The following is a 15,594-nucleotide window of genomic DNA, read 5'->3' as shown; positions in this document are numbered from 1 at the left end:
ATCCATACCCACAGTCCATGTTGTCCTTTGCAGTGGTTGCTCAGCCCACAAAATACCAGCTCCAGACCTGCTCAGAAGGGCCCAAACACAGGCTCTAACGGGTGGGAGGGCCACAGGCAACCATTACAGACATAAGCTGGTCAGTCACTTTCTCCTTCCCATGCACATGATACAGGGGGCTCCCTCCTGGCCTCACATCAAGAACTCACCATTTTCTGGTGGCTGGTCCTTCTTCAGGTAGCCCACTCGCCTGCAGTATGGAGGGCAATGGAAAAGGGCTTGGCTACCCACTTCTCCCCAGGCTTCTACTTATTCGCCCACTCCAAAGAAGCATCTGAAGTGGCTGCAGTTCCTCTGGCCATGAGGCTGGGCCTGCACTCTGCACTCCTCCCTGCTGGGCAGCAACCAGAGGGTGTCACTCTTCTGGGCTCACAGACCTCCCCAGGCAGTCAGCACTACTTGCCTTTTACCCTGTGATTCCCTTCAAACCTGGGAGTCATTGTCAGGCAAAGCTGTGAATTCAGGTCCTCTGAGGACACAGACCTCAGAGCCAGTCTGTGCCACCAAGCACTTGGCATGGGGTAAGGCAGCGAATAGCCCTGGGCATCTGGTCTCATCTCATTATTTCACAGGACTTGGCCTCCCCTGACCTCCACTTTCTTTGTCGATCTAGAATGGGGCTTGGTGGTCCCTGAAGTTCCAGCCCTGTCTGCCTCCTTCTAGGCCCCAGGAGGCTCTCCTGGTTGCAGCACTGGGGGGTGGGGAGCACCCCAGGGAATCAGTAGTGCAGGTGTTGCCAAGTGAGCGGCTGTGAGTGTTTGTAAATATTCACCTGGCAGGAGGATCCAGCCCTCAGCACTAACTAGCTTCCTTTCCTTTCAACATATCCTATGTGTTTTTCTCCTCTAATATACCAAGTGGTGACTCAGGCTGGGGAAACTGGGACGTCCCCACTTTACCACATCTTCTATTGACTGGAGGCTCATGGAAGGTGGGTAGTGAGAGGCACAGCTCTTGAAGCCCAGGAAGGGAGAGAAATGGGAGGAAAGAGGCTCTGGTGGGAAGCAGATTGGCCCCAAGATGTGAGGGTGACCAGCATGGTAAAGCCCTAGAGCACAGTCCCTGTGGAAATGGGCCCATGACTCAGCGGCAAGAGCCCCCTGCTGGTTCAGCCACCTAATCCTAGCACTACAGACATTGACAACATAGCTCCATGACTCTGTCAACTACCTACTGAAGATCTCTCAAGCCGCACTACTTTTCTCCACCCCCACAGTCCCTGGCCTGGTCCAGCCACCAGCAAGTACTTGGTAGATTCCCTCACCAACCTCCTCATAGGTCTCCTTGATCTAAGCCATGCTTACACTGACACCAATGTTATTTTTCTCATACGTAGATGTGACCATGTCACTGCTCAAAAACTTTATCTGGCTCCCTACGACCTTAGGATAAAAGTCATCTTGCTGTCACTGAGGCCCTCCATGATCCTCAGATTTTTCCCTCCCTTAGGATCATTCCAGCTTCCTTCTATAGCAGCTTGGAGTGTAGTGAGGGCTCTGGATCTCTCTCTGCAGTCCTCTGAGCCCTTCAGAAGTAGTGGGAAAGTTCAAGGCAAGCCATCAGATCATTAAAGAACCTCCTCAGCAGGAGGAGCACCAAAAAGAAACTCACAACTTCTCCCTGGGCCCACGGTCTCCAGTAAAAAGCTAAGAGAAGGGACCCAAGGGGGCTGTGGGCCCAAATCCTGACTCAGACACTCAAAAAAATTTTTTGTTTGTTTATTGAGGTAATATTAGTTTACAACATTGTGTTGGTTCCAAGATTACATTTTCTTCCCACGTGCCCCACCACCAAATGTCCATTCATCATCTACCACCAACTGGTTGGTCCCCTCTACCCACTCCCTGCCCCCCTGATTCCCCTCTGATAACCACCATTCTATTTTTCAGACTTCCTCAAACTCTTGACAGTTGTATGACCTTGGACAGGACCCTTCACCCCTCTCGGTCTCATCTCAAACAAGCTCACAGACAGAGAGTGCAGAGCCAGGCTCACAGGAAGAGAAGCACTCAGCAGATAGGAGTTAGTGGAAGCATTTACTCCATCTGTTTGCCAGTCAAAAGGGCTCAAAGACAACTTGCAAAAGTACATGCATTCACACCCTACCTTTCCAGCGGGCTTCTGGCACTGGGGAGGTGGCTGAGCTGCTCCCACTAGTACCAACCTCCCTTTATATGTGTGGGGCTCAGGGAGAGAGCTTACCACATCTTGATCAAAGCACAAAAGCGGAGAAGGCCCTGCCCCAAGTCTGCCCTCCTGGGGACAGAAGATGGCAACGGCGCCTCCTCTGAGAAGCTGAGTGGTGGCGGCTGTATTAGCAATGGTGGCCGAGACTCTCTCAGCAGCTATGGAGCTGTGGGTCTGGCAGGGACCTGGGTGCAGAACAGCTCTGTGAGGAGCTGCTGGCCCCTCAAGGCGCCGCTGGCCACCCCTCCCTGTGCACGTGGGGTGGTGCTGGCTCAGACTAGCTCAGAGCCAAGCAACCCAGCCTTAACCCACACTCTGCCAGGTTGCCTGAGCAGAGACTCAGTTCATACTCCCTGCTTCTCTCCCCAGCCCCCACCCTGTCTTCAGTGCTAGGAAGGAGTTTGCCAAATGGGTTAAGGACAAAGCCTCTTTACAAGTCCATCTGTGACACTGATTAGGGGCCAGGGGCTGGGATTTGTAGCCAGCATGAATGGAATGGGGGAGTGGGGCTGCCTGATCTTGGGGGCTGAGGGCACCATTCCAGGAAACTCTGCTTCCAGTCCCTCCCGGGGAACCCCCTTTCTTCCCATTTTCCACAAGGTCACAGCCAACCTACCTGGGAGACGAAGGGAACAGGCATAGCCCGAGAAAAACATCTGCTCTGAGATGCTCCGGGCAGTGGGAACACTCCAGACCAAGGATCAGGGTCAGCAGGTGGTAGATATTGGCTAACCTCCTCCACAAGACCAGGGCAACCTACCAGCCCCTCCTTCATGCCCACCTCGAGATGACACTTTGCTGGCTTGCCTAGGGATGCCATCCTGGAGCCAGAATCCACACCCTGGGATGTTGGAACCAAAGCTGAGCTCTGAACTCCCTCAGTACCTCTGGCAGACAGCCTGGGACACTGAGGTCCCGGGAACTCCCAGGGCTGGGGGTCCCGTGAGGTCTGTCTCTATGAGGTGAGCTAGAGGGTATGGATCAGGTCCGCCCTTTTTTCACTCCTACTTCTGTGGCCAGCATGTAGCTGGGCACACAGTATGCACACAGTAGCCACGGCTACAGAGTAAAAGGAGAGTATAGGCCACAGGACACACCACCGCTCTGAGCTCCCTCTGAAGAGCTGTTTGCACAACCTGCCTAGCAACTCCAGAGCCCATAGGCCTTGCAACATCTTCCCTGGGGCTAATATGGCTTCCATTGCTCACCCCACCATCTGGGGAAGACCATGAGGAAAACTTCCAGAACTTGGCAGAGAGAGAGCTTGGCAGTCCTTACCTGGATCTTGGCAGACAGGGCCAATCCACTGGAAGAAAGCTTTATAATGCACAAATACATGTGGACCCACCTTCAGTCACAAAGCCCTTTCTCACCCTTTTCGGTGGGACCCTTCCTTTTCTCCAGACAGCTTCAGAGATGTCTTTTCATAGATGAAAATTTCCTTCCGTGCTGCACAGGGAAACTTCTAGGTTAGGAAATGTAGCAGTCACAACCAAGATCCTGGCTGGTGATGCCAGGGTGCCAGGGCATGGAGACGTGGCAGCAGTTCTGCCCCAGGAAGTATGTGGCCCAGGCACCAGGTTAAGGAAACCACAGATCTCACTGTGTGACCCTGACAGAAGCACAGCAGCCAACACATGGCCGGCACCCCTGACCCCCCTCCACCCTGCCGCCCACACAGGGGTTCACACTTGTCTCTGCTGTGAGAGAGGACCTTTCTCTCAATTGTCCTCTTGGGTTTTAATTAGAGCCAAAGAGCCATGGACGATTGGGGCAGAGACAAGGCCCAAGGCCTTCCCAACTCGGGAATTGCCAGGTGAGAACCACTATATATCCCCCCTGAGAGACAGGCCCATGATGCGGGGTTGCTTGGTTACCCAGTGGCTCACCGCTAAGTCTCCTGAGGAGGCTGATTGTCGCTCTGAAGGTTCAGTTAAGCCTCTTGAATGTGGAAAAGCCCAACTAAGGTTGGCTGTGCCTGATCACTTCGCAGGGCGACTTGTCCCAGCTAGCTTGACCTTGCTGGGAACATCTTTCCCCTAGGCCGCCCACTCGGCCCAGGAAGTGGCCTCCACTGCCCCTCTGCCCCCAACCTCATGCCAGCACCTCCCAAGAATCTCACTCTCCCTAATCCCTGGCCAGAGTACATGGGCTCGCATTCCTCATGATAGCACAGGGAAGCCAGGCTCAAACAACACTTTCGGGAACTTAAAAATTACAAATAGCCTTGAGAACAGGCAAGGAAACAGAAACACAGTGTTTTTCACAAACTGAGATAAATGTTACCCTGACCACAAATCAGGTCAGACAAAACTCCCAGAGCAAAGAGGCCCAGCAGAGGCTAAGACAATGGCAGTGGACCCTTTGGAAATAATTATAGGGTATGATGACCAGGACCGATACTGTGAATGATCCTTGGCCTTCCTTCCACACCAAGTGCTGGGACAGCAGGCAGAACCCTAGAGAACCTGGGGAGGACCATGTACACCACATAAGCAGAGGGAACCCCCTGGCCAGGCCCTACTGTGAAGGAAGCCAAATCTTGGGACTGCAACTTGATCCTTACCCTTCCCAGCCAGTCCACATTAGGACTGCCAGTGTCCTGGCCTCGGGAGCAGTGATCCATTTCCATCACTGGCCCAAACTGAGGACACCCTGCAAACTCTAAGCTTTAAGCTCAGTAAAGAGATCATGGGATGCTCCTGGCAGGGCCAAGCTCTCAGAGCCCAGTGGGCAGTCAGTGTATAGGTGGTACAGGATGTGATCTCCTTTAGCTCAGGGGAAGTTCCTTAAGTAGGGAGAGGACTACTAAGACATGGTTGGGGTCAGTGAGGTGGAGGGAGCAAGAGAGGAATTCTCTCAGGAGCAGCTGGGGACACCCTACTCAGGGAGAAATGTACTGAACACAGAACCTGAGACACCTCCTCTGTCAGGGAGGGGGAGTGAGGAGAGGATGGAGAAGGGTGGGAAGGATCAGGGGCAGGGTGTTCTAGGGTTGGTGAGTCACAGGAAGATCTTGTAAGCTGTCAGAGCTCCTAGGAAGGAGGTAGGAATGGGCCTGTTTGTACTGCAGGGGCCTGGTTGTACTGAGGACTAAGGCTGGCAGCTGAGGCTGGGAGGATAGCGTTTAGCTGTAAAAGGAAGATTATAGTTGGTACTGTACTATGCCCCATGCCTTCCAAGACACAGGTACAAGCTAATGGGGCCCACCAGCTCACCTGACCTGGCACCCTGGGATTTCAGGATGCAAGTTGGGCCCCCAGACTGCCTGCCCCCCATGGCCTGCTGCTGCAAGCAGGGGTCAAATGGCTCCTCTGTCCACTCTTTCAGCTCATTGTGCACCATTGGAGGGGTGAAGTTGCACTCCCCAAGTCACATGGTTATGTAAACACCCAGCACACTAATAAGATTTGATGGGGAAAAAAGAGAGTTTGCCTGGGTTTAAGGTCAGTTTTCTGGCAAATTTTATAAACAATTAATTTTCTGGCTTCCCCATACTTTGACAAAGTAGCTCCTCTGAATGCTGCAGGAAGAGACAAAATTGAATTTCACTCAGTTCAAAGGAAAGCTATGCCACTCAACAGGACCCTGCCACTTCCTGAATCATCCCTCTGGAGGCCAGGTGTCTACAGGGTTAAGGCCAGGCCCCACAGTCCAGCCCAATTCTGGGCAGGGAGCACTAAGAACTAGGGCCTCCTTTTCAAGGCCAGGATGAATGGGGAATATGCAAATGATCGCCTCCTGAGAAGCAGCAGGGAGGGCCTGCTGCTGGCAGGCCTACATCACTCCACTCAGGGTCTGTCACATGAAAGGGTTTGTACTCCTGCCTCTGGCTCCAGCGCCAGGCCAGGCTGGGGCTGTTCTCACTGAAAAACAAAAATCTCTTTCAGACTGAAGCAAAACGAGGCCCTGGCTGGCCTGGATGTTGCTCACTCCGACACACCGAGTGCACCCATGGCTGGGACTCTCACTAAACTGCCATCTTTTCAGAGAAGTCTGAGGCCTCTGTGCCCCTGAGGAAAGCACTAAGTCAGGTCAGAGAAGACATCGAGAAATGGGATAGGCCCATTTTAAGACTGTTGGTTGTGCTCTTTTCAAAATGGCTGGGTCTGAGGTATTAGGAACTTTGGTAAACCTCATGCTCTTTTTTTTTTTTTTTTTTAAGATTTATTTACTTATTTATAGAAGCACTGGGTACAGTCAGAAGCGCGGGAGGGTGAGAGAATTCACCAGAGCCAGAGCGGGAAGCAGAACAGGCAGAAGGACCGAAGTACACTCCTGAGGGGAGCAGCGGGCGGCAGGAGAGGTCTGCCTCGCCATGTGGGACCCTCACCAGGGGCGAACCGGCGCTGCAGAGGCTGCGGGCGGCTTCTCAGCCCAGCACTCACCAGGGGAGGCCCAAACCTCATGCTCTTGATGGAAATATGGAGAGAGAAATCAGAGAGAAAACATGAATGTAAAGAAGATGTTGCAGCATCCTGAAAGGCCATAAGAATGGAGGCTGCTGGTGTCCTTGCCTGCCACCCACAGTGCTGTTGCCACAAGTGCCCACAAGTGGGGTCTGTGGTGACTCAGAATGCCCATCACTAGGTTGGGGCACACTCAGGATTTGGATTCCATCTTCAACAGAGGCACCACAACAAGGTCAGACATCAATCTTACTCAGACTTTCAGAGGCCAAAAGCATAGCTTTTCAGACTCACATTAATGGACAACCACGCAGCAGGACCTGAAACACACCTCTCTAGCCTGAGAGGAGATCTAGGACAAAACCACTTAGGAATGATTCTGAACCAATGAGGGTTGGTGCATGTTCTATAGATCTCCTGCAGGCCAGCCTCTCAGGCAAAGAAAACAAGCATCTCTGATGACTGTCCACTGAAGGTCCCCTTAACTGTTAGTTAGTGTCACACAGTATGTCCATGAAGCCAAGAGGCCAGGCATTTCCCTGTGAGAGTTCCTGGAGTTGCCATGGTGGGAGAGAAGCAGGAAGCAGAGGAGGAGAGGAAAGACTACATCAGGCCAGATGGAAAGGGAACTGTCACAAGTTCTGCTGTCTGACCTGCAGCAACATGATTAGGGACACATGCACCCAAATCTGTCCCCAGCCCATTTTCAGGGGGGAAGAGCCTGCAGTCAGGCTGGGGCTTGAGGGTGGATGAGTTGAAGGTGTCCCCCAGAGACTACATTTAACCTGTCTTCTGAATCTTCTGAATTTACTGTCACTGTTAACACTAAAGTTCTCCAGCCATTAAGCACAGTCCTGGGGTCTGGGTGGCTTCATGCAGCCTTGTTGTAGGGGGCATAATAGAGGGTCAAAAGCACTGTCCCTTACAAAGGAGTCACTGCAGGTCGGGATGGGTCCCATGTGAGTTCCCCTTCTTCATATTGGTAATTGCCTTCCTCTCATGGGCTTCTCGACCTCACTGCCCAGCCTCTGGCCACCTTCCTGTCCACTGATTGGCTTGCTCTCTCTATCTTAGCTCTGACTACCTTTCTTTCCCTATCTCTGACTGTCCTTGCTGTGTGGCCTCTAGCTGGCTTTGCTGTCCAAGCTCTGGTTGACCTCACTGTCCTCTTAGCAGCCCTTCTGTCTACTGGGCAGAACCTGCAGTCAGTGTCCAGAAAGATCTACAGCCAAAGTTGGGGCTGGGCTTAGTGGTGAGGAGTATTATTGGGGAGTCTTAGCCCCAACAACAAACCACACATTGGAGGGAAAAGCAGGGCTCTGTATCAGGGCCAAGCTCTGCCCGGTCCCTTGGGATCCACCTCCTAGGCTCGTGGGCCAGGCTGGGGTGTGCTGAGAGTAGGGCAAGGTGCCCATTGTTGGTTAGTAGGCTCTGTCCCAGAGCTGCCCATTCAACCTGGGTCTGCCTGTCCTCTCTCTCAGCTCTCCAGTAGCCATCAATCACTGGGCCTGTTCCTGGCCCCCACAAGTGCCAGCCTAGATTTGCTTATCCCAGGGTCTGAAAACTGAGATGCTAATTGTTCCCTCACTGGCACCATCCTGATCTGGCTTTCTGCTCTAAAACCCCAGGAGATAGCTATCTCAGAATGCAGGCCTGAGTGGGCAGATGGCAAATCGGAAGCCAGTCACCTCTAACTCTGCAGATACCACCGGCTAAATGCCTGGAGCAGATGTTGGGAGAGGAAGGATATTTCCGGAAGAGCAGGTGAGCAGGAAAGAACAAGTAGGACTCCCCTGGATGTGAAATCCTTCAGACTCTGAGATCATAGGTTAGGCCTTACGATAGACAGCTCAGCTTGGTTCAGAGCTTGTCAGAGCCCACTCTCCCTCTTCCCACTTCTGCCTTTCACAGATCCAAAACCTCACATGAATCAGGAGTCACACAAAGAAGTCAAATCTGGGAATGACCACACTTACCAGGACTTCTAACGCAGATGGGTGATGATTGGGGACCTGAGCATCCAGAAGGACAGCCCCAAAGTAACACCTGACCCACAAAGCTCCCTTTCCCCACCAATGGGTGGTTCATAGGGGTTCTGGCCAGGCCAAGGTAGAGAATCAGGCCATCACACCAGACCATTTAGTGAGCTGAAAACCTTTACTGAGACCTTCACTCAGCTCTGACTGGCCAGAGCTCCCAGCTCCCAGCCATTGTGAGACTTGGTGTTCTAAGGTAACAACAGGAATGTCATCACCCTCAAAGAAGACTATCTTCTACAAACCACCTAACCTGCAGCTATGGGTTCACTTGTTCATTCTTTCAGTAAGCTCTTCTGTAACACCCCCTTCTGTTCAAGGTTCTCAGCACTAAGAGTTCTTCAATGAAGGGACCCAGCTCTCCCCCACTGCCTCTACCACATTGACATCATCCCCACCTGAGTATAAAGCCTTGGCCCTAGTAGAAGTGCACCCAATGTCTGCTGTTTGCTAATGGATTCACGGTGAAGGGGCATAATAGGGGCATAATAGAGGGTCAAAAGCACTGCCCCTTACAAAGGAGTCACTGCAGGTCGGGATGGGTCCCATGTGAGTTCCCCTTCTTCATATTGGTAATTGCCTTCTTCTCATTGGCTTCTCGACCTCACTGCCCAGCCTCTGGCCACCTTCCTGTCCACTGATTGGCTCACATCCCATCTTGCTGCTCTCTCTATCTTAGCTCTGACTACCTTTCTTTCCCCATCTCTGACTGTCCTTGCTGTGTGGCCACCTGAGTATAGAGACCTTCACACAGCTTGTAAAACACATCATTATCAAAATAATCTCAGAGAATTCTTTACATCATTCATATGCAATAAACAATGACACAAACTGTGTTTTGACCCTAGGTTGGGGGTATAAAGCAGAGATGTCCTGGCCCTGCACTCAAGAAGCTCACAGGGCAAGTAGAGAAGGCCAAAGAGAGTAGCTGAGTAGAATCTGTGCCACCAGAGGATGCATGTGCCTCATGGATTCAGGAAGAGTATCACCTTGGTCATTCACATGCCCAGTTTGGGTCATACGCCCTTAGCACAGTCACTGCACAGAATAAGGAAGATCCACACTGTCTGGCCTGGTACTCTAGGACTTGGAGAGTCCAGCCCTGGTGACTCACTGGTCACACAGTTTGTCTTTAGATCTTGTTCATTCCTATTGCCAATCTTCCCTCTCTCAGATCCCTCCCTCTGCCTGGAATGCCTCTTTCTTCCCTATTCCCTCTCTGCATGTCAGAATCCTATACCTCTTTTAAGGAAGACCTGGTTCAAGTTGTTATAACTTCAGCTAACATTTAATGAGTTCTATCCTGTGTGCCAGGCAATGCTCTGGCACTCTGCACATGTCCTTGCTTTAAACTGTCTCCTGTCCAAGGACTTCTCCCTTGTCTATGCCCACTGATAAGCCTGTAACTTTTCCCTCTTTTTGCAAACAAGTCAGAGCTTCATGCACACTTATCCTGCTTGCTGTGTGTTTAGAACAGCCTGGATCCCATCTGGGACTGTAGTTGAGCCAAATGTGGCCTTCTGAAGGTCATCCTAGGAGTCTTTATAATCACAAGAGAAAGGAAAACAGCCAGAGCAGAGTGGCTGGGTTCTGCTGCCCCCTGGTGTTGGTGTGCTCTCACTAGGAAGGCCCCTGTGTCTTATCATAGGCTGGAGAGGATTAAGTCGCTGAGGTCAGAACAGTCCCACACATTTTGATATGCCATGTTCAAATTCTGTCTTTTTAAAAATGAGGCATATCCCCAATCATTGTGCCTGAAATCCCAGTATTTATTGGGGTCATAGGTGTCTTTCTGGCCCCACTGGATGGCCCCAGACCTCACACTAGTCCTCCACCCTACTGGAGCCTGGGGTGGGGGTGGGGTATACTGATGGGGCTGAGCCAAGCCAAGCTGTGCAAGGTGCATCTCCTCAGGACACCTACAGCCATATGGCTGCCACACCAGTCTAGACTGGCAGCCTTGCTGCACCCCACCACGGACAGGCCTCAATCACCCCAGAGTCTCAGCTATTTTCATCCATAATATCACAACAGACTCCTGCAACTCTCCTAGCCTCCACTGGCTCTCCCTGGCTCACCCTGGCCACTGTTGCTCAGTTGAAACCTCCTTTGGCTTCCAAATAAAACCCTCTCCTCCAGAATCCCCTCCCATGCAGACTCCATCCTCCTCTCACACCCTAGGCCCCTTAGAACTACAGTTCTTGCTACACACCTTTGCTGGCCTGACCTTACCTGGAGTTTACTCTCTGCCTCTACAAATACCCCCATATGTGGCTGAAGCCTATCAGATGTCACAAATAGTTGGGTATACAGCCAAGCAGACTGAGCATGGCTATACAGCAACAGTGGCCAGGCTGAGCCAGGGAGAGGGGAGTGGAGGCTAGGAGAATCATGGGAGTCTGTTGTGATGTTATAGATGACCCTTCTTAAGGACCCAGGGCTACATCAGCCTAGAGAAATCTTAAAATCCATCCACTAAGAGGGGTATCTCTTTCTATTTTGCACATGGTACACACTGCTCCCACAGTCCTCCATGCTCACAGCACAGAGATCATGTTTTTCTGGGGCCATGAGTAGCAACAGACTTATGAGGGATCTGTTTTATTTTTTCCTTGCTTACTAGTCAACAGAAGTGGGATTTGGACTCTGTTGGCCTCCTCAGTAGGGAACAAGACAGATGCAGCTCTTGATCTTCAATGGCTCAAACCACATGGCTGCCTCCCTCAAATATGGAGTTGTTCCTCCAGGTGGCTACTCCCTGTCCTTCAGGTCAATACTCTCCCTGAAGCCCCTTAAGGACAGCCTTTGTCTCCTTAGTGCTAGACTGGGTGGCAAAAAGCACATAACTTTACTAAAAAGTCACATCACCCAGGGGTTCTCCCCTATTGCTGGCTGAGCCAAAGGGATCTGGCAGCTGTCAAGAGGCCCTGGCAGAATGTGTTCTCTGTCTTAGTTCAGGAGTCCCCTTTGTCTTCAGAGAAAGGCTGGAGTCCAGGCAAAGTCCCAAGTGAGGTACACAAAGTCCAGGTATGTTTAAGGCTTTCCATCCAACGAGCACCATATGCCAGCCTCAATCTCTCACTCTACACCAAATGTGGCATCTTTGAGGAATTTCCTATTTGCAATGAGACACTTGGCCTCTATGGAAACAATTTCCACCCCAACACGAGCTACCCTGCTCAAGAGTCACCCTTCTTGACCATGCCAAGGCCCCTGTACAGTCTCTCAGTGAGTCAGTTTTCCCATTTGCAGAGGCCTCAGACCACCTTGGGAAGCAGACAGAACACTGGGGAGACCCCACACTACCTTGGGAAAGCAGACCAAACAAAGCAGGACAGAAGGCAAGACAGAAGTTTGAGTAGTGTCTGCCAAACCCCATTTTCAGGCTAGGACCCCACACTATGGGGGGCTTTTGCTCACAGGCTGCTGAATAATCTTGCCAGATGTGGCTCTGAGGCCCTTGTAGCCACAGAAACACAAGGCTCCAGAGAGTTTCCCTTGGACCCATGGCTGGGTAGGGGTCTCCTGAGGATAGGAGAGAAGGGTCTTAGCAATGGGAAGAGGCTCTGAGGTCATCAACCAGTCAGTAAATGGGGGCTGTTAATATCATCATCATCTTGTTAACTTCTGCTTTCACCCCTGACTCTAGTTCTAACCCCAGTCTTGCCTGTTGGATGAGCACAATGGGCCCAGAGTGGCTCTGCACAGCCTGTCCTCAGATACCAGCAGGCAGAAGGAGCTTAGGGAATTGAGGGGATTAGAGAGGCCACACTCACTCTCCAGCTCAAGGGAGGTGTCCCTATGACCTGACTCAAGGCAATTGGGGGTAGGGGAGGGAGTGGTGAGGTGATTATCCAGCCCATCAACCCTCCAGTTTCAGGCCTCATTGATACCACCATGCTATTCAGTTAAAAGCTCAGAGAGAACCCCAGTTTGCAAGATATTATCCATGTGACATTAGGCAATTCAGTTAACCTCTGAACCCCAATAAAAAGGGGGTAGTAGGACCAGCCTCCCAGGGTTTGCTGTGCATATTAAATAGCACAAACAAGTTTTGGGAAAGGATTTCAAAAAAAGACAACTTCATCCTCTTCTTTGGCTCAGAAAGAGCTTTATCACTTCCTCTAATGTTGCTATCTGAATGTGTAACAATAAATACTAGCATTCACAGAGCACAGGTTCATTTGCTCCAGGTTAGGTCTGGTTTAAGGCCAGATTAGGATTCAAGCACTTCACATATATTATCAGGCTGAACACCCACATGGGGGTGGGGGTGGAGAAGACTCTTTAGTGGTATATCCTGGAGGAACCCCAGATTCACAGAGGGGAGTGACTGGTGCAGGCAGCAGAAAGGGTGTTTGAGTAGGCCTGTGGTGAGACTCCAGATGTGGGTTAGGATGGGAGAGCTGGGCAGGGACTCAGAAGGGGTCCTCACAGCTTCCTGAGAAGATACAAGGGCACAGGGCTGTTTTTTGTGAGGTGGAGGGGTGGAGCGGGCAATACTGGGGACACAGCCCTAGACAGAGTAGAGGAGCCAGGTAAACACTGCTTTACATAAATCTTGTACTCTGGCTGAAGGGTGGATGGGGAGGGGCCTTGAGCCACCTCCCATGAGGATCAGGATGCCCCAGGCCAGTCCTGGCTACAGCAGTGACCTGCTGAAGGACTTGGAAGACCAATACCTTAGGTTTCTGGACCTTGGTGATGGACAAGGACTCACTAGTCTGTCCCTGGATCTGGCGTTTTGGGATGAGAAGACTCGGCCTACTCCAAGGATCTGATGGTCCTGCCATGGGGAGGGGGTTTGAAAACTGGAGGGGTGGCAAAGAGCAGGTTGTTGTGGTGCCACAGAAAGCAAGGCCCCTCTTCTCTGCAGACCCAGTTGCTTCCTAAACCTGGCCCACAGCCCACCAGAATTGGGGGGAAGGGGTTGAACTGGGTGGAACCCAGGATCCTTGACGGGACAGTTCAGCAGCCTGAGCTTCTGGGCTCATCCCCACCACAGGCAGGTCCCAGATCGTGTCGGGGTGTTGGGGATCAGGAAGGAAGACCGGATGGAGACTTACCCGAGAACAGCCAGAGAGAGCCCCCGGAGACGAGGAAGAATGTCAGCATGTCGGTCAGCGGGGCCCGGTCTGGCCCGCCAGGGCCTCCCCAGCACGCAGCCCCGCAGCCCCGCAGCCCCGCAGCCCCAGCAGTCGCCGCGCCGCCGCCGCCGGGTATTTTTAGCCCCCGCCCGCTGGCTCCGCAGAGCCCCCCCTCCCCGCGCCGCTGCGGAGTCTCGGCGGGAGGGGGAGGGCGCGGCGCGCGCGGGGCTCGGGGAGCTCCCCCAGCCAGCCACGCAGCCCGCCCGGGTCTTGGGCACCTCAGGTCTCAGAGCCCAGCCACAGCCGCCGAGGCCCGGGGGCGGGGGAGGGACCGGCCGCTGCGCGGACCCTGCTCTCCTCCCCCGCCCCCCAACGTCAGGACCAGGCGTTCTGGGGAAACGCGCGCGGGAGGGAGGGAAAAGGGCTCGCCCGAGCCTAGAGACTGAGGGTGACACCGCGCCTACCCCACCTTCCCGCCCTCCCCCCACCCCTGCGACCCGCCTACTGAAGAGCGACCCTTACCTCACGCGTACCTGAGGCCTCCGCGGCAGAGGGTTCGCGGTGGTCACCTGTCCTAGAAGGTACACAATCCTGTGTACCCCAAGCCTGGGCCCGCTGACGCTGACTCTCCCTGGGACCGGAGTTTGCAGACAGGGGAGGCTCTGGGTGCCAAGTCCGCAAGCCTGTGAGAAGAGAGGGTGCTGAAGGGCTAGCTAAGCTCCAGCAAAGGGGCAGCTAGGCCAGATAGTGTGCAGATGCTCCAGAAACACCAGACTTCAGAGCTCTCCTCCTGGGAATATAGGATCTGAGGCTACAAGGTCACAAAAGACTCCATGTGGTCACAGACTGTCATATTGAGTCACATGGGGTCAGAGGAAGCCACATGGAATGAAAGGTGTCTCATGGGGATACAAGCAGCCACGGTCTTCCTACATACCCACATGTGGCCATGGGATGTCAAGAAGTCCCTCCTACCTACAGTGAATGGCCACAAGTCACCGATGTCCACAGTGCTAGTTGAGGAGTTGGGTATCTTGTTGTATTGTCTGAGATTGAAAGGAATGCCAGTTGCACATTCTTCTTCTAAGAGTAAGCATAAATATTCTGGTGGGTCCCTGTGGATACATATACCTTAATTTCAAGGTCACCTCCTCCCAACTTTCTTATTCTCAATTTGCATGCCCCACTAGGTCCCCAGCACCAAGGACAGTGCTTAGGAGGCCCAACCCTGTGTAGAAGCTGCCCTCTCAGGCCAAGGACTAACTGACCCAGCAAGACAAGTCTAAGAAATCAGAAAGCAGAGGTTAGGGAGCAAAGGGTGGAAGAGCCAGAGGTCTCTTCAAACCCTCTAGCGACACCTGTCCTGTGTGACTGTGCACAGCTGGGGTGTGAATTGTAGAGGGGTCTCTGCCTGCATTATGAGTATATGGCGTAAATCTGCCCAGGCCTATCTGTGTGTACCTTCCAAGTGCAAGTGTGTAGATGTGTGCCTCTGAGCCACTTCCTGTGCCACTTCCTCTGTCACAGGAACTGGATTCTGAGAGCACTGTTCCTGCTGGAACTCAGGCACAGCCTAGCAAAGATTTTGATGGAATCACTTATGCTCCAGGCTTGGCAGGGCTCCTCAAGAGGTATCTTGCTTGTGTGACAAGATTCCCAGCAGTTGACATGACTGTCAGATTCTCTTCCTTGCTCCATCCACTCCCACTGGCAGTGTATTAACTAAACATGTGCCAGGGTTCAGAAGGAGGCCCACGTGGAACCAGGGTCCAGGTGAGATCTCCCCAGACAAGACTGACCTCAGGAGATGTACAG

At 52.6% G+C, this 15,594-nt stretch overlaps 2 protein-coding genes across 18 annotated transcripts in view; both read right to left on the bottom strand.

Moving 5' to 3' along the window:
• Positions 1–13,844, bottom strand: part of ACSL6 (acyl-CoA synthetase long chain family member 6) — a 50,054-nt gene extending 36,210 nt beyond the window's left edge. For 3 of the 14 annotated variants that reach the window (XM_037508351.2, XM_054694415.1, XM_054694413.1), the window contains exon 1: positions 13,759–13,844. In XM_037508351.2, the coding sequence (XP_037364248.1) occupies positions 13,759–13,807 (49 nt within the window). In that variant the 5' untranslated portion in view covers positions 13,808–13,844. The other 11 variants (XM_054694423.1, XM_054694422.1, XM_054694417.1 and 8 more) reach the window with 11 other exon arrangements.
• Positions 13,845–14,323: 479 nt separating this feature from the next.
• LOC119243497 (prolyl 4-hydroxylase subunit alpha-2-like) overlaps positions 14,324–15,594 on the bottom strand; it is a 143,568-nt gene continuing 142,297 nt past the window's right edge. For all 4 annotated transcript variants that reach the window (XM_054694427.1, XM_054694433.1, XM_054694435.1 and 1 more), the window contains one exon: positions 14,324–14,462. The gene's annotated coding sequence lies outside the window, so the exon portion shown is untranslated. The remainder of the gene's footprint in view (positions 14,463–15,594) is intronic.

Source organism: Talpa occidentalis, unplaced genomic scaffold (genome assembly GCF_014898055.3).
Source record: "Talpa occidentalis isolate TD23 unplaced genomic scaffold, MPIMG_talOcc4v2.1 talOcc4.13, whole genome shotgun sequence".
NCBI classification, from domain to species: Eukaryota; Metazoa; Chordata; class Mammalia; order Eulipotyphla; family Talpidae; genus Talpa; species Talpa occidentalis.
Note: the sequence above shows the minus strand (reverse complement) of the source record. Positions and strands in the feature narration are given on the sequence as shown.